At 43.4% G+C, this 23,650-nt stretch overlaps 1 protein-coding gene across 1 annotated transcript in view; it reads right to left on the minus strand.

Annotated features, from left to right (window-relative positions):
• Window positions 1-978: 978 nt before the first annotated feature.
• RNF8 (ring finger protein 8) overlaps window positions 979-23,650 on the minus strand; it is a 34,859-nt gene continuing 12,187 nt past the window's right edge. The window contains exons 3-8 of the mRNA XM_041771909.1: window positions 17,821-18,561; window positions 15,474-15,536; window positions 12,610-12,699; window positions 10,644-10,751; window positions 8,297-8,501; window positions 979-1,470 (exon numbers count right to left, since the gene is read on the minus strand). Of these exons, the coding sequence (XP_041627843.1) occupies window positions 1,454-1,470; window positions 8,297-8,501; window positions 10,644-10,751; window positions 12,610-12,699; window positions 15,474-15,536; window positions 17,821-18,561 (1,224 nt within the window). The 3' untranslated portion in view covers window positions 979-1,453. The remainder of the gene's footprint in view (window positions 1,471-8,296; window positions 8,502-10,643; window positions 10,752-12,609; window positions 12,700-15,473; window positions 15,537-17,820; window positions 18,562-23,650) is intronic.

Consider the following 23,650-nt stretch of genomic DNA (forward strand, 5'->3'; position numbering starts at 1 on the left):
CCTACGTGTATGTTTAACTTACTTCCTTCATGACTGCACCAGTGTTCCAATCACTAATCAAGTTCAGAAAGATGGAAATGAAGACTAGGACTCTGGCTTCCCAATATTCTCTGAATACTCAATAAAGGAAGAAATTTACAGTCCCTAAAAAGTTGGTGCATCAATAGTTCCCAATCCTTAATGAAGACACAGGGCATATAAATAAAGAACTACAACATATGGTTCTCCAGGTAGACAGTAAAAAGGGAGAGGAAAACATCTATCGGGAAGCAAATTGCTGAATGATAAAATGCGCTAACAATTTCATAATCCTACTAGAGAGAGCCCCCCTTTTCAAATGACTACTCTTCAGCTTCCTGGCTCTTTCCTCATTCTGCTCACTGGTAACCAAGGAGACCACAGGTTTTCCTAAGCTTCTATCTCCCAAACGTCAAACTAGTTATCTTTCTGTTTAAAAAGGGAGGCAGCAAAAGAGAAATGACTTTCAATTTAAAAATAAATAAATAAGGTAACACCATGTTCTTATAAAACCATTGCTCTTGTTTTTCTGACACTGGGTAAAAGAGATGTAGGGGCACATGGCTGCCTCAGTGAAGCATGTGACTCGTAAACTCAGGGTCTTAAGTTTGAACCCCACGGTGGGGGAAGAGTTTACTAAATAAATAAATTGGAAACAACTTCCGAACCCCAGCTGAAAGAAGGATGTCAATCCACCCTCGCAACCCTTTTTCCCCTGCCCTGAAACCAGGTAAGCAGGGACCTATCACTGGAATGAAAAGGAAAAAAACAGCCAGGGCCTTAATACAAGAGCATCTGCTATGGCCATGATCTTGGCTTGGTTCTTATGCTGACATTCACTTGAGTCTATCATCTGATACAGTCACTTTCTTGGTTGGAATTTATGAGCTGCCAGTGTTTACTTGTGAGACTGTGTGGGAGCTGGAAGGGAAGAAGATAAATACACCAAAGCCCAGCTGAGCAACTGATACGCTTTACATTTTATTTCCAGGAAATGACATCTTGTTTTCACAAAGAGGTAGGCCATCCTCTCCAAAAGAGGCTGCCTTAACTTCTAGGGGCAGCCACAGCGGTACACCCAACCCATCCAAAACAAATGTCAATAGAGGTGCTTCTGAGGTACCAAAACAATAAAACAATAAACTTAAAAAGCAAAACAGAAATACATAACCCATTCAACACACAGTGAAGCAGAGTCTATCAAGTACCCTGAAGCAGTCCGCACGGCGAGGACCGGTGGCACCTCAGACAATGGTGGCAGCTCCGCCGGCCAACATGGAGGCTCATGAGGACTTCCTAACTCAGTCTCTGTCCCGTGTGGTTCCATCCCATGCTCTATCTCAGAGCGGCCCAAGACCTGGCCACAGGGAATTCTCCAGACTATCTCAAGCTCCTGTTGCCTGGCAGTCCCTCAAATGTCCCTGGAGCATGGTCTTCATGACAGTCTCTTTGCTTTGAAGAGAAAGAAAGAGAATTAAAGGAGGAGCCTGCATCTCCCTGGCCTGGCCTCCCTGTTGCCACCCTCCATCTCTTCCCCACACAGTGAACCAAGAAAACGATCATCAGATCACACTGCTCTGCTCAGAGCCTGCTCCTCATTTCTCCCAGAGTAAGCATTCAAGGCCCACTCCTACCAAAGGCCCACTCCTACCAAAGGTTCTACACAATCTGTGCTGCCCAGTCCCTGCATGGTGCACTCCACTCCTGTTACATTGGCTGCCTCGCTGCCCCTCCAACTCCCCAAGTGTGTCCCCTCTTGCTGTGACACTCTTCCCCACAAGGCAACATGGCCACTGCCTTCAGGGCTTTAAGCCAGTACTGCCTTCTCTCTGCTGCCTTCGACTACCTTATCAAGGAATGGCAAAGATCACTCCCTGATTCCTTGCTTTGTTTCTTCTCCATAGCACTAATTACATCTAACTTATTAGATTTTCACTTCTCTTTCTATTCCTGGGACCTAGAGCAGTGCTTGGCACAAAGCTGGCCCTCAATGAACATGTGTTGAAGAATGAAAGAATTATATACACAGCACTAGTCAGAGAGAGGTGAAGGGAGGAGATGGGAGGGACAATTTATTGCTATTTACTGTTTCTGCTTCCTCAATTTGGGGAAGCAGGGATCCTGGCCTAAGGACACAATAAGGTACCAAGGAGACTGTCCCCTTCCCTGAGACTGAGGTCCTGAATGCTTGGTAGTAAGACCAAAAGGATTATAAAAGTTACTTTTCTCCACTTATGAGCAGCCTTGGGAGAGCTGACAGTGAGAGAGCCAAGTGAAGCTCCCTTCCTCCTTCCTTACAGCTCACTGGTCTCACCTAGTAGCTTACAGAAAAACACAGAAGCCACAAGAAAGAAATTCTCTTGACTCCCCTCAAGCAAATCTTCTTGCTTACCCTCTCACATTAAAGGCTCTTTCTAGGAAACAGGATCTACCCTCTAACTTTTAAAGACTAATTACCTCATCTATGCTCTGCATTCTTTGCCCTGCCCTGCTTTCCAAAGAATCTGGCCCTACTCACCATCTCAACTTCCCAGCATCTCCTTCTCCACAGGCTCAGCAACTGAACACACTCAGATCTCTCATGTCTTTAAAAAACAAAACAAAGGGACACCTAGGTGGCTCAGTGAGTTGCATGTCTGGCTTTGGCCCAGGTCATGATCTCAGGGTCTTGGGATCAAGCCCCGTGTTGGGCTTCCTGTTCAGTGGGGAGCCTCCTTCTCCCTCTCCCTGTTTCTTTCTGCTTGTGCTTTCTCTGACAAATAAATAAAATCTTAAAAAAAAAAAAAAAAAAGCGCTCTTACCCACCTCCTCCTCCAACTACAATCAATTGTCACTGCCAATTTCTTGAGGACCTTGTCTATCTTACTTCTTCCTAACCTCACATTCTCCAATTCACTACAAATCAGCTTCTAACCCCACCAGTCCCCCAAACTTGTCCTAGATAAAGTCATCAATGCTCCACACTCCTGCTACATCCAAAGGGCAATTTTTCACCCTTATGCCCTGCTTACTTTTATCCCCAGCACCTGGTACTTAGTAGGAACTGAGAAGGAAAGGCTCAAATGAAAGAAAGCAAGGAAGAGATGTTTCTTTGGGGTTGGTTCTGGTTCAGGTTTCATGGGAGGGTAAAAGAGGTCCAAACTCTCCAGGGTAGGAAAGCGGAAAGCAATTCAAGCAGAAGCCTTAGCCAGAATAGGAGCATGTCTGGTCTCATAGATTTTTTTTTTAATTTTTTATTTATTTATGATAGTCACACAGAGAGAGAGAGAGGCAGAGACATAGGCAGAGGGAGAAGCAGGCTCCATGCACCGGGAGCCCGACGTGGGATTCGATCCCGGGTCTCCAGGATCGCGCCCTGGGCCAAAGGCAGGCGCTAAACCGCTGTGCCACCCAGGGATCATAGATTTCTTAAAAAACACAATAGTAAACAGTTGGACAGATATATATCCAGCTGGTGCGGGGAAGTCTCAACGTGATGTGCCTAATTCTATGATATGCTATGGGGGAGGGAGGAAGAGGCATAATTAGTGACCCTAGCCATCCTCCAAGATTAGTTCATGGAGATCTAAAAATGCTCCATGTTCCCCTAGAGTTAAGTGTAGGAAAACTCTCAAGGAAAATCTGCATTGGTTAATGACACTACTCTCTGTATTTATACAAGTGGTCTTCTATAACAGGAAGTTCCTGAAAACATGTCTATAAAATAAATTATAAAGTTACATGCTTGGGGGGAGGGAGAATTTATTTCTTAGGGAATGAAAATAACTCTATTTTATCATTAAGGAGACAAAAGGGTTGCCTGGGTGGCTCAGTCAGTTAATCATCAGACTCTTGATTTCAGCTCAGGTCGTGATCCCAGGGTCCTGAGACTGAGCCCCACCCACATCAGGCTCCACACTCAGCATGGAGTTGGCTTGGCTTTCTCTCCTTTTGCCTCTCCCCTGGCTTGCACTGGCACGCTCTCACCCTAAAACAGATAAATGAAATCTTTAGAAAAAAAAAAAAAGGGAAGCCTAAAGGACAAGAGGCAGCAAGAAATCCGAGGTTCGGGATCCCTGGGTGGTGCAGCGGTTTAGCGCCTGCCTTTGGCCCAGGGCGCGATCCTGGAGACCCGGGATCGAATCCCACGTCGAGCTCCCGGTGCATGGAGCCTGCTTCTCCCTCTGCCTATGTCTCTGCCTCTCTCTCTCTCTGTGACTATCATAAATAAATAAAAATTAAAAAAAAAAAAAAAAAGAAATCCAAGGTTCTGGGGCTTCATGGGGTGCTAATCCACATTTACAATTAATCCCACAGCTGACTTCTATGATCACAGTCCCTCCTCCCACCAAGTGGACAGTTCCAGTGCTGCCCTTGTCATTTCCAACTATGCATTCTGAGATGCAGGTAAGGGTGATGGGGGAGACACCTACCAAAGGGCAAGAAAAGGAAGGACAACAGACCAAAGAAGAGAAGGAAAGGAAAAATAAGGGGAGGTGGTGATGGAGAAATAAGAAAACAGCTTCTAGTAACAAGTCTACTAATTTTCTATCCCATGACAACTTTGCAAAGGAATTTTTAAAAGTAAAAAATTTTAAAGAGTTCAGTGTTACATGCTATTTGAGTGCATGCCAATCTTGCTGAGGGCCATTTTCCCCTGGATGAACTGTCCCATGCTGGGCGGGCAATCTAACCTCATGTGCATGACCCTTCAGATTCTCTAGGGGCAGGACTGGGTAACCCACCTGCTAACAAGTAACTCTCTCTAGATAGGTCAGTTTGCCAGACACTGTTACAGCTGCCATTCCCACATATTCCTTTACAAGGCTTCGTCTTTTCAGCAAGGAGGGATGGGCAATATCAAGGAAAGCCTTCCAGTTGGGCAGGCAGATACTCTCTTCTTAAGTGATTGACAATTTCTCCTGTCCTGTGTCTGGATCACACTCCTCATAGCCTACAGGAAACTGGCAAGAGCCACAGGCCCTGGAGTCTGACCTAAGTCTATCTTCCTAGAGACCCTGAGCCTCTGGAGGGGCCTCTGTGTCACAGATTCATGGAAAGCTGCGTCTCATAAACCTTCCTCCCAACCTTGGCATACTTAAAGGCCACAGCACTCTCCCACGAGTAGCCTTGGTTCGATGTAACAGTATCAAGGGAGTTGGGGATTGTAGTTTGAAAAAGACCCTAGACTGAAAATCACTATTTTAAAGGACCAACAAGATTTTATTTTTAGATAATTTGCTTTCTTCTTTTCTGAACACAACCCAAAGAAACTGCTAGGGAAAGCTAAAAGTGAGAATGTTAACACTCTGTCAACCACCCAACATTTAATGAGAACAGAACAAACGGAAGAGGGGGAGTAGCTGACAGAAGACTGCTCTAGTACCTCAGCAGCTCCAGAGGGAGATCCTCTATAGAGAATGTCAGAAAATGTCTTCCCCTCAAAAAATCTCATGTCAATATCCTAGAGAGCCACAATTATTCATGTGACAAGCACTTACTAGATGTTTCTTATCTGCCCCAGCGCCAGAGCATCATTTCTTTAACACAGGATCTAGTATGTGAGCATTCTTCTCCTATCTTCTGTAAAATCTGGCCTCACAGAGTTTACAAGGGATCAGTGGCTCATCAGTCTCGAGGCTTCACTCCTCCCACAGGAATACAGAACTAGAAGACGTTGTTGTCTCCTCTCTCCAGCCAGGGAGGCCTGGAGTGGGGATGCTCTTGGTGGAATCAGCACCACAGGCAGGCAGGTCTCCCTCCCTGAATGTGTGATAAGAGCAACTCCTGTCCAGGAGGAAAACAGCCCTGCCACAGCATCCAAACTCTGACAATTATAGGCCTGCCAATCCTGGTTCCCAGACCCTAAGTTTGGACCTTTTTAAAATTCCCATGCACTGGGGATTAAAGTAGCTTTCAACTGGCAAGGAAGGTTGGTATTTGAACTGAGAATTTTCTCTAAACCCCACACTGCAGACCAGTGAAGCTGCTTGCTGATGGCTCTGGCACATGTTTCCCTAAATGAGGACTCAGAATCTCTGTCTCTGGAGAACACCCCAGAACTGAACTTGCTGTGATAACCACGGAAACAGAGGCCAGTGCCAGCACCCTCCAGGCTAGGGAGTTCAGCACACAGGCTCCAAGGGTTACCAAAAAAGGCAGAGAGGCACCCTCTTTAGCCTTTGGAGGGAAAAATGGGGTCTGATGTTATTTACTCTGCAGAATTAACTCTGTGTGAGGGGAGCCGGAGGTAAACTTAGGACACGGGTCTGCTTCCTTTTCCAGTGCTGCACAAAGCCATCTACCATGCTTGCACACAGGAGAAGAAACCCAGTCAGTGGGCTGGGTGAGGAAAGTACATGGGTGTCCAAAGGAGACAGAGACCCAGCACACTCCAGCTCAAACGGTGACCTCGGTTAAATCGGACCCCAAGTCACTGCTCCTCTCAGAAGGCATTCATGACACCTCAGCTAACAATTCCTAAGCTGTGGCTATCTTCACGTTGCTCTGGCACCACGCAGACATTTTGTCACGTATGGGCCACTGCTATGAACACATCACTGCTTCTCATGCCTCTGTGCTTTGTTTGTGCTGAAGCCTCTACTTGGAAAGCTCCACCCCTGGGAACCTTTAAGACTCAGTTTGAATGACGCTTCTTCCATGAAGCTTCCTACCTACCGTACCTCTGCCTGCCCACGCCAAACTGACTATCTGCTCTTCTACAGTGTCCTAAGATCCTAGTGTGGAACTTGTCACACTATCTACTTGCCTTTTTCCCTTCTCCACAGACTGAGAGCCGTGGGAGTTGAAATAATGCCTTATGTATCTCTTCATCCCTGTGTGGAGCATTTCTATAAATGCTGATGGAGAAGTGAGAGGAAGAGCAATGGGACTCTGCCAGAATCAAGGGACTCCTGAGAGGTAAAAGATCTGGGAGGAAAAAAAAAAAAAGATCTGGGAGGGTTCAAACTGGCCACAAAATCTATAAGCAACAGCTGTCAGAAAAGTGAAAAACATTTTGGTAGAACAGGTTCAAGCACACTTCCTGCTTAGCACCTGTTTCCCCTGGCTCTGCAACAGGGTTGCTACTTCTACTCTGGCTGATGAGCCGAGGGCCAGTTTCACACTACAGCGCTTGCACATTAGCAACACATTCCTCGTTCCACTCAAAGTAGCTGACATCCATTGAAGGGCTAGGAAGCAGTGGACAGAAGATCTACTACTAGCAGTGTGGCTTTTAGGCCTTCAGTTTCTCTAGGCTTAGAGAAAGGTACATTCAAAGCCACATACAAATATGGGTTACCAATGGTCAGGCAGTGGGAAGCACCTGTAAGGGCAGTGAGCTTCTGGGCTGAACATCTTCTCTGTTCGGCATTTATGTGTAGCCAACTGACATCATAGCACTTTGGCTCTGATGCTTTCCCAGGAGGTAGTGCTGTACTCAACTATTTGGGACTGAGCATTATAATCAGATCTCCCCTGCTTCTGTGCATTCTCATCCCTGGCTAATAACCAATCCTTCCTCCTAGCCATTAGTTTATTTGTGCCTTGCCCCAGGACACATCTTTTGCCACAAGGACATTCAAGTCTGGGGGCAGGGAGGTGGGGGGGGGGTGGCTCTGCAACCCTCTACACAGCAAGATCCAAGGGTGAGGAGATCACTTGGTTGAATAAGTGGATATTCACCATAGAAACATGATTCATTAGGGGAATACACCCACACATTCCCCAATCTCTTCATCCAAATTCTCCTCAACCGGCAGACTGATTGGTAAACATATCAGGATCCCCAAAGATTAGATTTAGCTCTCTCGTTTAACATTATGTCCAATTTGTGTAATTAAGCTATGACTTCCTATAAAACTTTTATATGTGTTCTCATCAAGTATTCTCCAATTTGTCAATCTCTGACTTGTTCATCTCTTATTGATAACTGATTGTGTACCCAGTCCAAGGTTTTGGCCAACACCTGGAGAGCAACTAAACTGTTTTGCACAACAGCACCATCTAGTGGTCAGTCTAACAAACTGTGTGACCTTGTGTTTTCTACCCACATCCACACCCAAGGTACATACACACTTAAGTCTCTCCCTTCCCTGCATGTTCAAATATGCAAGTCCATTCTCTCTCAATTCTTTCTCACATGTTCATTACCTTTAACTCTCTTTACTTTTCCCATTTCTTACTCCTCTTCTTTAGCTTAAGAATCATTCATCTGACTCTTCCCCAACGAAAACAAATCTTACTTAAGTTTGTCAGTCTTCTGTTGAGGGGACTCACCTTGTACATACCCACTCACCTTTTCGTTCCCTAATGAGGACAATTCGTCGGTCTTTCACTTCTGAGCTCAGATTATCTACCATCTTATTAATGCAATTGTCCAGAACCAGGGAGTGGGTTTTGGACTTGATGTCCTTCCGACAAATGGGGCATTCTACCTTCCGCTTCATCCATTCATTGATACAGTAGGAGCAGAAACTGTGGGCACAGTTCAAGGTGACAGCCTACAATGGGAATGTGAATACACATATCAGAACCATCATACTTACTTTCCCAGCACAGTTGTGATCTCAAAGCTAGGACAGGAGTTCACTGTCAAGGCCAAATGGAAATTTAACTCTAATCCCATCTAGAAAGCTTACAGATGGTATTAGAATTGTTCTTAGGGATAGGAAATTTTAAGTTAGATGATTCATTTTCTTTCTCAAAGGTAAGTTCATAGATGTAGGCTGATTTGTCGGTCTTGTTCCACCAACTCAGAGGACACTGCCAATGCCAGATCAGCTACCTTGCAAACAAATGTCACTGGACACAAGAATGATTTGTAAGTGTGTGAATGTTTGGTACAAATACATTACCAATTTTTTCATGGAAAACAAATGTATAGCCTGCTAATGGTGAACCAGAACTTCAATTTTAATAGACGCTGGGGAGCACATTCTGAATATTCAGTATATAGAATGGTAGAAAGCATCATCTGTACTCAAAGAAACTTAAAAAGTAAAATACATGTTAAAAGACAACTAAAAAGGCTGGGAAAAAAGAAACTGAAAAAATGGAAAAAATGTAATGGGTTCACTGACAGTGACTGAATCAAGTAAATACACTTGTGAGAAGAGGGAAAGTAGAAGGGAGTCTAAATCTGAGTAACTCCTCTAAGTAACTCCAATGGTCAGATTTCTGCCACAGTCCTTTCCACTTTTCTTTTTAACAAGATCCTTTTCTTTTTTAATATTTTATTTATTTACTTGAGAGTGAGTGAGAGGGAGGGAAGGAGAAGAAGAATCTGAAGCAGACTCTGCGCCCAGCACAGGGCTTGATCCCATGATCTTAAGAGCATGACTTGAGCCAGAACAAGAGTCGAACATTTAACCAACTGAGCCACCCAGGCACCCTGCCCTATCTGCTTCTAAAAATATAAAAACCATGCTCTTTATTACTCTTGTTTATGTACATCTCCTAAAATACAAGTTTTTCTGAGGCTCAAAAGTCTTCATTCCTGCTTTTAAGGATAGCAGTGGAAAATAACAGAAATTATGCATTTTTCAAATGCCAAGTTGAGCACAGAAAGTCAACTAGGAGTTATTTTGTTAACTATGTGAGATAAATCCTCACAAACGTGACTAAAAACCTGATTAAAATAAAACTTCTTTCCAATACTGACTTTACAAGGTGATCATGGAAAAGGTCAGACAGTCTGCTGTAAACAAAGCATGGGTCAGGTTGTCTCTTCTACATCGGTAGAGATGCTCTGGGTGGGCTAACTCATCACCCTTTTGAACCCCTCTTCCCTGGCCTTCCTCCAGCAGAGCCCTGTCAAAGCCAGACTGAGTTTCTCCAAAGTAGGGAATTAAATAACTAGAAACAAAGGGGGAAATGATGTCAATTTGGATTCACAGCAAAAGAAAGAGATCTGCCCAGGAGGGATTTCTCGGGAGGCTAATACACTCAACCTCCCTAAAGACTACCAGAAAGGAGGACAGAGTGCGTGCATGCATTTTCCTTTTTAAAGAAGTCTGAAAAGCACTGTCATTTAACTTGAGTTTCAGATGAATGGCATATGATGAACTGGTCACAAATGGTAGAATTTGTGAAAAATAAAGTCCTAAGGAAAAATATGACATGATGACAAATGCTAACCTAGGAGATGTTTTGTTTTCATAGGGAGCCTCCGAGTCCCTGAAATATGTTCCACCTGGCTGCTGAAGTCCCAAAATGACCACACATTTACCACCCCGTCACAGGCTGCACGAGCTGCCTACTCTCAGCACTGTGTCCATTCAGAGTAAAGAAAGAAAAGCTTTATAGAGTAGCTTTACACCGATACTTCAAAAATCTAATACCATGTGGCCCTGTTTTCTCCCAACACCAAAGAAATACAGGCTTTACTGCAGCTAAAAATAGTGATTGTGCCAAATAAACACTCAACATCACGCAAAATGAGAAAAAGATCAGTGAAGGTGAAGAAAACTACAAAAACAAATGAGATATGGCTATCTCTCGAGGTCACTTTGAAGTCAAGTAACTACAATAGATTCCTAGAATAAAAATTGCTTCAGAATGCTTCCCTAGGGCAGAACCTGTGTAGCTGAGGCTCCGTGCAGGGTAGAGAGAACAAAAAGGCATGAGCCACTGCTTATAATTACCTCAATGAAGTATTCTGAGCAAATAATACACTGGAGCTCATTCTCTAGCACATCATTCACGTGGCTAAGGACTTCCTCCTTCTGGGCTTGCATCTTCTCCTTCTCTTCCTGAAAAGACACACAACCCCACCTGTCATTTGGGGGAACCGACAAGAATGCAAAACAGAACAGGGAGCAATTGTTTGGAATAATATTCAGGACTCTAAATAAAAAATTCAACCTGGCACAGCAACATGATACTAAAACTCTTTCCCTAAGGGTTATGGCTTCTCAGAACTGCTTTCTGATATAGGGCACTGTCTTCCTTTCTTTCCTCTCTCCACTTCTGCATTTGCACCACAGGTTCTGTCTCCTTTCCCAGAACCAAATGAGAAAAACTGAAGGTAGCATACTCAGCACACCAACCACCCAAGACCAGAATGAGGCTTTACGTATCCTATAACCAATGGCAGTTTAGAGGTGATATAAAATCATCCCAAGCAACCAAGAACTCACTGGACATGAAAGCAGACGTGAAAAACACTCCATAGAGGCAGGAAGCCTGAATTAATTATAAGGCCCCCTGTATTCCTTGCAGCTGCCTCTTCTACAAAATAAGGATGTTATTTATACTCCCTGGAGGCAGGGGGCTGATGAGAGAGGGCCTCTTCCAGGCCCTTTGGGATCTAAGCTGTATGATGCTTGACACCTCCTCCTCCTGTAGGTCTGCAGTCCAATTTCCCTTTCCTTTCCCCAAGAGGTCAGACCACTTGCGGACACACTTTTGGGGGTGGGGATGCTAGGTGTTTTCTCTTGCTTCTAATTTAGCACCTCATCCCCAGACCAAAAGTGTCAGAAGCCCCTGAAGGGAAAGGAAAGGCTATTTAGGATATATCTGAGGGGCTGATTAATTTTTCATCTTTTTTTGTCTCTTCTAATCAAAGTAAAGACTGTACACTGCTTTGGGCAGCAAAGAGGTCTGGACCCATTTTAACTAAAGTCAAGTTCCCTGAAAACTTAAAAACTGCTAGGTTTAAAAAGATGTGGTGGTTTTCTGGGAATTAAGAAAGAAGGTACTATGTGATTTAAACAAAAGATAAAGATCTCAAACCAAATGAAAGTTGAATCTCCTTTCTGTATTCTGCTCCAGGCCTGTCTGTAGGGAAGGGCAGGCTGAGAGATGTAGTCAGCCTCAGGTACTGGTTTCAGGTCAGAGGTTCCAAACTGATGGCCTGTGGACTGCATGTGGCTGGCAGATTTGTTTAGTTTGGTCCTGATGGTATTTAAAAAAACAAAACAAAACAAAAAACTACAATCCCTTGAATTTGTTGCTAATATTTGAAAACTGAAATAGTTCACATAAACATTTGGATTTCCATCTTCCGTGGAAAAGTCAGAAGATCTGACAACAGTGGGCCTGCATTTCTGGATGGCAACAGCTGGCTCCAGGAAAGAAGAGCTGCCTCTTGGTGGTGGGAGCAGGAAAGGGGGCAGAGAGCGCCCCTTGCCAGTGTGCCTCTGTCTTCACAGCTCCCTACTCCGATCTTGTACCCAGGTCACTTCACTCACTTCTACTACCAGTCTACCCTGGTGGGCACCTAAGTCTATAACTCCCAATTTAAGCATTCCAGTGATTTGATGTGGGGAATAATTACCCACATTCATCAGAACGAACGGTTTTTTGACTGTATCACTCCTTAGCCCGTGTCAGTGAAATACTCTGAAGGAATATCTACCACAACCAAAGGACTAGACTGCAGGGTGAGAATCTCATTCCCAACACTTCGCTTCTAAATGAAGGAAAGAAAAGAATGTTGTCTTAGAGGCAGACCCTTCAATAGGCCTGAATAATTTTACAGATTATTTCCCCTGAGGCAGGGAACCACCATAATCTCTCTCTTCATTCACCATAGCAACCCTTGCACTGTTGAAAATGCTGAGTTGCATGTACTAACCAAATTCTAAACCTTCATCTTCTTTCTAGTACCTTGGTCTGTTCCAATTCTTTGTTCTTGGCTTGAATGATTGCTTCAAAGTCCTTCTTGCTGCGATTTAGCTCTTCCATTAGAGCCCGATGCTGCAGAAACACAGCAGATACATATTCAAGATGAGCTTATACTGCATCTTTCCTTTTAGCCACACACTAGCTGCTCCCTCCATCAGTGGCTTTGGTTCAAGGAATCAATGGATTGGCATTTCAAGAATGCCTCTGTTCCTTTAGAACACTTACCTGCTGTTTTGTTGTTTTTTTTTTTTTTCAGGGAAGGGGGCAGCTAAAAAGGGAGGTCATCAAATCCACTAATCACTCTGGAAATAACCCAACCTCAACGGCCATTCAAATCAACTGAAGAACTTACATTGCCTTCCAGAGAGTCTGATTCTGTAGGTTTGGCTGGGGGCCCAGGAATGTGGATTTTTAAAAAGCCACTCTCAAGTGATTCTGGGAACCAATGCTCAAGAGCTGGTAAGTAAATCTGAGGCTACCGAGTACTGGGCATGGCTTTTAAGAAATAATCGGGGAGGGGATCCCTGGGTGGCTCAGCGGTTTCACGCCTGCCTTTGGCCCAGGGCGCGATCCTGGAGTCCCGGGATCGAGTCCCGCGTCGGGCTCTGGGCATGGAGCCTGCTTCTCCCTCTGCTTGTGCCTCTGCCTCTCTCTCTCTCTCTCTCTATGTCTATCATAAATAAATAATGAATCTTAAAAAAAAAAAAAGAAATAATCAGGGAGAAATGAGATTTCTAGATAATCATTTTCGTTGAAATAAAAAAGACCTTCAACCTATTTATTCTATAAATCACATACTATGTGCTTGTAAGGCAGTGCTGCCTGAACCCTGCCTATGTCTTCTGGAAGTAGACACACCCAAGAGCTAACAGCTCAATCATTGTGACTAACTGCCTACAATGAATGTCAAGAGATTCTACTTCTATAAAAATTTCTGAGCACCCTTGTTTTAAGTATAGCTTACACTTTCTCACCTCAAATCCTTTCTTAAAGAAGGTGGAGTAATGGTAAGTATTTCTGAAAAGATATTACTCAAGAAAACGAATTTTAAAATGTGGGTCTCAGGCAGTTTGGGAGGCTCAGCGGTTTAGCACCGCCTTCAGCCGGGGCATGATCCTGGAGTCTGAGGATTGAGTCCCACATCGGGCTCCCTGCACGGAGCCTGCTTCTCCCTCTGCCTGTGTCTCTGCCTCTCTCTCTCTCTCTGTATCTCTCATGAATAAATAAAATCTTTAAAAAATAATAAATCATTGGGCAGCCCTGTTGGCGCAGCAGTTGGGCGCCGCCTGCAGCCTCGGGTGTGATCCTGGAGACCTGGGATCAAGTCCCACATCGGGCTCCCTGCATGGAGCCTGCTTCTCCCTCTCCCTGTGTCTATGAATAAAGAAATAAAAATCTTAAAAATAAAATAAAATAAAATGTGGGTCTCCCCCCAAAAAAGCAGCTATATCAGAAGGCATTCATCTTGACTATGGATTAGATATATGTGCCTAGCTTACTCATCTATAAAAATGGGAAAACAGGTGCCCCTCCTACATCAGTGTTAAGAAAATGAAATAACAGATATGAAAGCATCTGGAAAAGTTTTTAAAGCTTTATGTAAATGCAAATTTTTGTAATTGCCTAGAAAATAAAAAAGAATTGCTACAGAGGGAACGACAGAGTGGACCGAAAAACCACCATTGTTTCGGTTGAGAGAGTGATTATGTCCCCTAGGCATGTTATTATAACCATGACCTAAAAGTATCACATTTTTAGACTAATGAACAGAGACTGGCCAAGTACCTCATGCTAAATGTTTTCCTGCCTCTCAGGGGTGGGTTAAGGGTCTGTGGGTACAAGGTACTCTGTGATCCCCAGGGATTTCCGAGTAGCAGAATCTTACTCTTTTCCAGTCAATTTCAAAACAGTATCTCAATACAATTTAATAATGCTCTAAACAAGGATTATGCCTAGCTTCCCACCCTAGAAAATAAACAAGCTTAGAAAATAAAATTCCAAAAAGATTGAATTAATTTTCACCCAATTCTTTTCAAGGCTATTTGTGTACCCCTTAGGGAAATCAAAGCAGGCATCCCCTCTCTGAGCTTACAATAACACGGGGCTGTTAGCACTCTGAGAAGGTTGGGAGGTAGATATGCAATAAAAGAACAGAAGGATAAATTCTAATGCAATTACTCACTCTTCTCAAGGAGATTTAAACCATCCCACTAACCCCCTGACAAAACTTGCATCAAACTACTGATCATGAACACATAAAGGACAGAAGATAGAGCAGGCTTCAAAGATGCAAAACAGCTTGTGAAAAATAATCAGCTGATAGTCAAGTTACATGAAATAAATGGCAGGCCATCTTTGAGGGGCATCTTATACCTGTGAGCTTTGCCCTTCAGTGAATCACTATGTTTGCTGACTTAAACTGCATTCTCAACCTGACCTAAAACACTTAATTGGAACATTCCTGAATGGTTTCTGGATGGCTTCAGCTCAGGGACAGTAAGGTAATAAAGGCCCTTGCAGGCCCTGGTGGCCCAAGTCAGAGCTTAAAATTCCCCTCTGCTGCCCTCACCTTTCTAGAAGTGCAGCCACTTCCCCAGACAGCTTCCTAATTGCTACAGGCTTCGTCCCATCTTCACTAGAGCAATGCCTGCTCAGATGAAGATGTAAGTTTTCATGCTGAGGTCTGGCATGTCTGTCAGGCCAAATCTCTGACCTGATGGTGTGAGCAGCTGCTGTTTGCAGACTGGAGATGCCGCAGAGGTGTGTGCTAAGCAGAAGAGGCAGCCAGTGGCCATGTGAAGACCCAGCCCACTACAATCTCTGTACAGCGGCAAGAGAGAAGTTACCTCCTGCAGCGCCTGGGCCAGCTGTTGCTTCAGGTCCTCTTCTCCTTGATCCTTCTCCAAACCCTGCAAAGCCAAAAACAAAATAGAAAGTTTCCCTGCAGGGAGGGGCAGAAGAGAAACAAAATCTAGCAATAGGCAGAGCAGACTGTCTTCTGGAAGCATCTAGAAACAACAGGGGGCAGGGGGCGGGTGGAAAACCTCCTGTTTTACTTCAAGTTGTTGGCAGTAAGGGATTTGAGCAGAGTGAACTACTCAGGCACTGGACACCCTGGGGCTGTCACCGTCAAGCTACCCTCAGGTTGTTCTGGAAAGAACCCTGGGCTAATACTCCAAGTCTCCTTCACTGGCTAACACCGTGACTGCCAGAGAGATGTAAACTGAGAGCTTCTAAGCCATCAAAAACCTAATATATCAGATATATTAGATATATTAGATATAACCCACTACGTTGACACTCATAATTTCCATCACATTACTTCCCTAGTTTCTGGCCGCTTCATCTCTTAGTGTGATTCTCTATCACCTATTCTCCTTGCTGGAACTTATGCTCTGTTTACTCCAACCACCCCTTTGATGTGGATGCCTTCCACATCACCACTACACTATGTCCAGCACCTTCTATAAGGCATTCTGGGCCCTTCCTCTTTAAGAATTACCTACCCATTTAATATGCTAACTGGAAATTATCCTCTAATTTAAATATATTCACTTAAAACTATTCTGATTATTTTATGTGTATAATACATCTTGTCTTTTCAACAAGATTGATTTCTTAATAGCAAAAACCATTTATTAAGTATCTTTATAATCACCTAAACTCCCAAGTATAGTACACCAGACAACAGTAGGTACTAAAGAAAAGAAAAAAAAAATCTGTGTGAAGAAGCAACAGTTAAATGAGCTTCTGAACAAGTAGTAGGAGTAGAATAAATCCTTAGGGCTTGGTGGCAGAGGGAAAAGCAGCTCATAAACAAAGAACTAGATACATTTTACCATGAGCTATATATATATGACCCTCAAATACCCCAAGAGAATTTCTGCTTTTCTTTACCATTTTGATATAGAAAAGATTTTACAGCTATATCCTGAAGCATGCCCAAAGCAGCCACAAACTTTAATTAATAGTAACTCTTGTTCCTGGACACATTAGCCTTTAAAGAGGGTTCTGCTCTGGGGAACGTGTCATACACTAAATATGTAAAGATGAACCTCCCTCTATTAGCTTCAAGAACTAGTCCAGGCTGGCAAGTGAAGCAAAAAGGTATGACATAAGCAAACAGTGTATACCCTTAGAAAGACCTATGTAATCCATGGCCTTTGCTAATGCTACCAGTTCAAGGGGGTAGCAGAGATTAGAATGAAATTTATAAATTGTTCAGAAATAAGCCAACACTACTGGTTGTTCCTTGCCCTGAGCAAAGTAAACAAAACAGAAAAGCTTATTCACTTCAATCCGGATTGGTCCTTTTTATTTCTAAGTCAACAATGGGGATTCTTGACATTCAGTATTACCTGAGCAAGTAGGTAGGAGTAAAACGTGTGCTTCTTGCCGGACGGGAACTGACATTTTGAGCAGGGACCAGGATCAGCTCTAGCCTAGAAGCTTTGTGCAAGAGCTTGTCATCTAGGTAAATGACTCAGGGATGGGGACATATTTGGTCTTACCCTGACACAGCTAAGACAATCATTAATCTACCTTCCCCTTCAACGCACTGGGGAAGGTGGCTTATCACTCAACTCAACAACGGAGTCACAGTATACCTTCCCCTCCCGCACTGGATGCTCAGGATAGAAACAAAAAAACATTTTCTGCCTTTCTAGACTCCCACTTCTAGGTTAGCTACAGAGTTAACTATCAGAGCTAGTGGCCAGGTACAAGGGCCAGGTACAAGGGCAGGTACAAGGGTTACCATCTGACCCACTGCTGCCTTGGGCTAAGTGGTTTGGCTTTGACACAGCAAAGAAAGGCAATTCATAAGGATCACTAGTGGTTTAACTGGAATGTACTATGATTCTGTGGCATCCTGACCTTCATCCAACCTCTCTCTGAATCTGCTTCAGTTCTCACGTGTCTCAGCTTTAAATCCTGAGTTATATCCTGGCTGGCTCTAACAGTCACCTTACGCATCGTGGCACCCAAACCCTGGCTCTTGATCATCATGCTAAAGCCTTAACCCTGTACTCTATCCCCTTCTCCCACCTCAAAGTCCTTTGTCCTCATTCCATCTCCTGTCCCTAGCCCTCAGCATGTGGTTTCTAACACAGAAACAGTGAGCTGTGGCCATAGGCTCACCAAGGGCCCACCCACCCCTGAGGAGCATTGGTGTCCTTCTCTCATGTGTGGTACCTGGAGATGCTGCTCCTCTTCTTGGAAGGTCTTCTCTAGCTGTTCCACTCTGGCCTGCTGCTGGGCCTGCTCTGCACACAGCTGGGACTGTAAGTCCTGCAGTTCCTTCTCCATTTTCACAATTTTCTTTGAGTTCCCTTTTTGGGTCTGCTTTTTCACATTCAGGACAGCTACCTGTTTTTCCTGCATTTGTGTTTTCAGCTTCAGAATCCTGGACATAGTCACCTTGAACAGCTCTAAGCTGCTCTGAGATGCTGAAGGATTTGAGGCTTTCTGCTTCTTATGATGAAGCGCTACGACTTTTGTGGAGGAAGGGTAAACAAGAGCCTCTGTGGCCTTCTCACTTGGCTCAAGAGATGTCAACTTAGGATCCAAATATTCAGAAGGCTGACTGGCCACCTCACCTTTCCCATGAGATTTCACCGGCTGACCAGGTTTGTAAGACACTTTACTTATTTTGGATTTCAAATGTGAGGGGCCTTCAGCTCCAGGACCCTCCAATTCATCCAAACTGAATTTCCTTTTAGTTCTCAAACCCCTATTTTTTCCTATAATCTGATCATTCTTTGGAGCAAGACAAGGATACATCCTCTCCCAGTCTTCTTCAGTAACTTCATACTCATACTCCGCATTCTCTTTATTCTCTAGAGGTACCCCGAGCTGGATGTGGTCTCCTTTATGGATAGAATAGACCTTTAAAGGTTCTAGACGTTCTCTGTTCAGCCAAACACCATTCAGACTCTGGAGAAAGGGAAAGAAAGACAAAATAAGCTTCATGATTTTCCTCTTCACGGAATTTGTCTCCTGCTGCTGCAAAACCTTCTGCCTTTACAGACGGAAAACCCTTGAGAAAAAATAGGAAAGGTTCATAAACCATCACCCTTAGAAATATCATTCTTCAAATAGCGCTGGCTTTTTACCTACATTTCATATTCATGCCTCCACAGAAAACTGCTGGTAAAACAGGCAGGAATCACCTTATTACTAGCAGATGAATTACTCAAATGCAGCAGCATTAAAAGAAACTGCAATTGAATAGCTCCTATTGACCTAAACTGGGGGCAATGGCCCAAGACTGGAAAAACGGCTATTAGCGAAGGAAGCAGCATCTAATAATGAGGTTCAAAAGATAGGCTTAGCTAGGAAAGTCACACAAGTACTGTCTCTGAATGTGGCTCCTGAACACATTGGTAAGTGAGCAAAGCACTTCTAAGTACACATAAACCTAAAAAGAGTGTATCAGTACCTCATACTGGGGTCAAACTGCAGGTAGGATCAAACCCAATTAATAGCACCAGAGGTCCACCGGAGAACACAGCCTCATGGTTAAGAACTGGAGCTCTGGCTCAGACAGACTTGAGTTCATAGCCCAAATGCACCACCTTGGGTTCATTAGTTGCCTGGCCTTCAGCAATTTACTTAAACTCCGTGTCTCAGTTGTGTCTGCAAAATAGGGATAGTACAGTTCCCAACTCATACTGCTCTGTGAGGAATGAATGAAATAATACATGTAAAACACTAAGCACAGTGACTCACATATAATAAATGCTTGAAAAATATTTACTTTAGTGATTTAAATTAACCACAGTGTAGAGGTTAAGAGCATGGATGCTGGAGTCACACTGCCTAGACTTGTAATCTGGCTTCATCATATAATAACTGTGTGACTCTGGGTAACTTTCTTAGCCTCTCCATGCCCCAGTTACCACATCTATAAAATGGAGGATAATAATAGTCTCTCCCTCATGGAGTTTGTGTAGATTTAATGAGATGACATATGTAATGTACTTAGAAAAGTGCCTGGCACATGGTAAGCATTATATAAGTGTTCACTACTATTATTATGTTCTGGCTCAATCGACTTATCAACAGTCATTTCAATTCTATGCTCAGCATCTTGCAAGGTAAATACACTGGGCACAAAAGTAGAAGTTATGAAAACAACTTTTAGCAGCTGACTATGGAAAGGAAAACACAAGGGCACACATAAGTAAATGTGGGATAACACAGCACAACCTATAAATGTAAAGGACTATCATGAAGAGCTGGCTAGAGATCTCAAGAGATGCTAAATGGAGATGGCAGGTTCTAAAACAGATGTGAAACAAATGCAGGATTTAAAGTTTAAAGAGACAAGTGTGGGGGAGGGGAGGACACGCCTGGCTGGCACAGTCAGAAAAGCATGTGACTAATGATTTTGGGGTCATGGGTTTGAGCTCCACGCTGGGTGTAGAGATGACTTAAATAAACTCAGAAGGGAGGGAGGGAGGAAAAAGAAAAGAGGAGAAAAGAAGACAAGTGGACATTTTAACTCATATTAAGAACTTATCTTTGGGACACAGGCCAGAGATGAAGGTCACAACAACGGAATTGGGACTAAGACTACATTAAAGTTAGTAATTATAGCTACTTCCTTACAGCTAGAAAAGATATCTATCTGGTCAACCCAAATATGGGGGATGGAGGCTTGACCACAAGGCACGGAGTATAGACTATAGAGACTGGATCTCAGCTCTAGACCCTTGTTTCTTCTTTTATATTACCTGGTTGGGAGAGGGGAAAGGGAGAGAAAAATGAACATAGATACATAAAGATTGGCTTTAACTCACTGCTTTGGGCCTAACCTGGCTTATCTGGCCAACCTTCTCCCAATTTTCCTATTCATATTCAGCATGAGAAATAACAAGAGTGATCAATTCTGCTGACTTCTGAAACAACACTAGCAGAAATAAAAAGGCCAAAAGGTTCTCTCTGAGAACAGTTCTATGGCAGATTATAGATTAGACACAGGAAAAAGGTCTCAGGGAAAGTAATATAACACAGGAGGTCACCTATTGCCATGGCATAGATATTTAAGAAAAATCTCAAAGACAAAGTTAAATAAGAAGGTTACAGAAGCAGTCCAAGTCTAGAGCAAACAAGGAACTCCTAAAAAGCTGGGCTAAACTTTCAAGAGATACTACAAACCCTCCACTTGGTCTTCTATAGTAACCTGCCTCTTTCAGAGCCCTTTAGATCCAGAAAATAAACTTCAAAATTTTCCCATCCCATTTTACCCTTGGATCCCTCTGATTATCCATTCATCACTCCTTGGTGACATCTAGTGGTATACTTTGCCCTGAATCAGGTCTGTTCACAAGGTGCCTGTAGAAAAGGCTGGAAATACCATGACTGTGTAAGTACAATCCAGTACTGCCCAGGATATGATCTAAAATGAAACGGTTTAGGGCAGCCCGGGTGGCTCAGCGGTTTAGTGCCGCCTTCGGCCCAGGGTGTGATCCTGGAGACCCGAGATCGAGTCCCACATCGGGCTCTCTGCATGGAGCCTGCTTCTCCCTCTCCCTCTCTCTGTGTCTCTCATGAATAAATAAATAAAATCTTAAAAAAAATAATAATAAAATGAAATGGTTTAAATAAATCCAACTGTGTTCAAGCCTTTCTTGATGGTGGTTTTCACAATCCCCATTTTGAGCACTGAGAGCAGCAGCAAAGTGATAACCAAAGAAAAGCCTGCCCAGTGACTCTTAGCCATCAATGGGGGGAAAAGATAGGAGAGGGACGCCTGGGTGGGTCAACGGTTGAGGGTCTGCCTTTGGCTCAGGGCCTGATCCTGAATTCCCAGGATTGAGTCCTTGCATGGAGCCTGCTTCTCCTCCATCTGCCTGTGTCTCTGCCTCTCTATGTCTCTCATGAATAAATAAATTTAAAAAAAGGATAACCTGCACCCACTTAAACACCAATTACTTTACTTGATGGTCAATCTCTTTCCAGCATTTTGTTTTGTTTTGTTTTCTTTCCAGCATTTTTAATCAGTTGTTGAGGTCAATGGAAACCCAAAGCCAATAGGCAATGTTTTCTTGCTCTTCACCAAATGATTTATGTACCTCAATGATTCTCAATCTTGATTATACAGTGAAATCACGTGGTAATGTTTATAAAAGAAACACTGGCTAGATTTATTGGTCTGAGATGGGGACTAGGATTTTTAAAGTCAGGTTTATATAAGTGTGTAATTTGTACCAAGACACACTGCCCCTTTACAGTCAACCCTTCCTTTATTCCCAGGCAACTACTCATTCTCTGCCCTACTCAGGTTTGCCTTTTCCAGAATGTTGTATAAATGGAATCACACAGAGGACGCCTGGGTGGCTCAGTAGTTGAGTGTCTGCCTTTGGCTCAGGGCATGATTCCAATCTGGAGATGGAGTCCTGCATCGGGCTCCCTGTGAGGAGTCTGCTTCTCCCTCTGCCTATGTCTCCACCTCTCTCTGTGTCTCATGAATAAATAAATAAAATTCTTTAAATAAATAAATGGAATCACAAGAATACACCCGTTTGAGCCTGGCTTCCTTCACTTAGCATAATAACTTTAAGATTTATCCACTTTGTTGCATTAACAATAGTTTGGGGGCAGCCCGGGTGGCTCAGCAGTTTAGCGCCGCCTTTAGTCAGGGCGTGATCCTGGAGACCCGGGATTGAGTCCCACATTGGGCTCCCTGGATGGAGCTGCTTCTCCCTGTGCCTGTGTCTCTGCCTCTCTCTCTCTCTGTGTCTCTCATGAGTAAATAAACAAAACCTTTAAAAAACAAAAAAACACAACAGTTTGGTATTTTTATTGCTAAATAGCATTCCGGGATACAGGCATATCAGTTTGCCTAGTTTATTTTATTTATTTATTTTTTTTTTTTTTTTTTAGTTTATTTTTTTAGTTTCTGGAGATTATGAGTAAAGCCACCAGAAACATTCACATATAGGGTTCTGTGAGATAAGTTTTCATTAATTTGGGGAACAGGGACAGGAATGCTAGGCAGTGTATGTTTAACTGTAAGAAACAGCCAGACTGGAAAAAAAAAGAAGAAACGGAAGAGTTTGCTTCTACTCTCTGCTCTCTGTCATGTGAAAATGAAACAAGAAGACAACCATCTTTGGGGCCCCTAGGTGGCACAGTCAGCTAAGCATCTGATTCTTGATTTTGGCTCAGATCATAACCTCAGGGTTTTGAGACTGAGCCCCTGTTGGGCTCCATGTTGGGTGTGGACCCTGCTGAAGATTCTCTCTCTCTCTCTCCAGCTCCCTTTGAGAAAAAAAAGAAAGAAAAAAAAAAAAAAAGACAGCCATCTTCAAACCAAGAATAAGTTCTCATTAGAAACCAAACCTGGGGATCCCTGGGTGGCGCAGTGGTTTAGCGCCTGCCTTTGGCCCAGGGCGCGATCCTGGAGACCCGGGATCGAATCCCACGTTGGGCTCCCAGTGCATGGAGCCTGCTTCTCCCTCTGCCTATGTCTCTGCCTCTCTCTCTCTCTCTCTCTCTCTCTCTGTGTGACTATCATAAATAAATAAATTAAAAAAAAAAAAAAGAAACCAAACCTGGCTGATCACTGATTTTGATGCCTGCCAACCTCCTGAACTATAAGAAATAAATGTTTCTTCTTGAAAAACAACAACAAAAAAACCCCTGCCAAACTGTTTTTCAAAGTGGTGGTATCATTGTGTTCTCATCTGCAGTGGTTAAGGGTTCCAGCTACTCTGCATGCTCAGCAGCACTTGGTATTAGAAATTCTTTATTATATAATACACAAACATAAAAGTACATAAATCATAAATGTACAACTAGATGAATAATCACAAAGTGAACATCTCAGTGTAACTACCACAAGGTTAAAAAAAAAAATCCACATTCTCAGCATCCCAGAACACCCCGCCCTCTCTCTTCCCTCTAGTCACTAAGCCCCTCCCCCTCCATAAAGGAACTACTAGTCTGGCTTAATATGACACATTAGTTTTGACAATTATATAAATGACATCATATAACAAGTATTCTTCTGTGTCTT

Source organism: Vulpes lagopus, chromosome 1 (genome assembly GCF_018345385.1).
Source record: "Vulpes lagopus strain Blue_001 chromosome 1, ASM1834538v1, whole genome shotgun sequence".
Lineage (NCBI taxonomy): Eukaryota > Metazoa > Chordata > Mammalia > Carnivora > Canidae > Vulpes > Vulpes lagopus.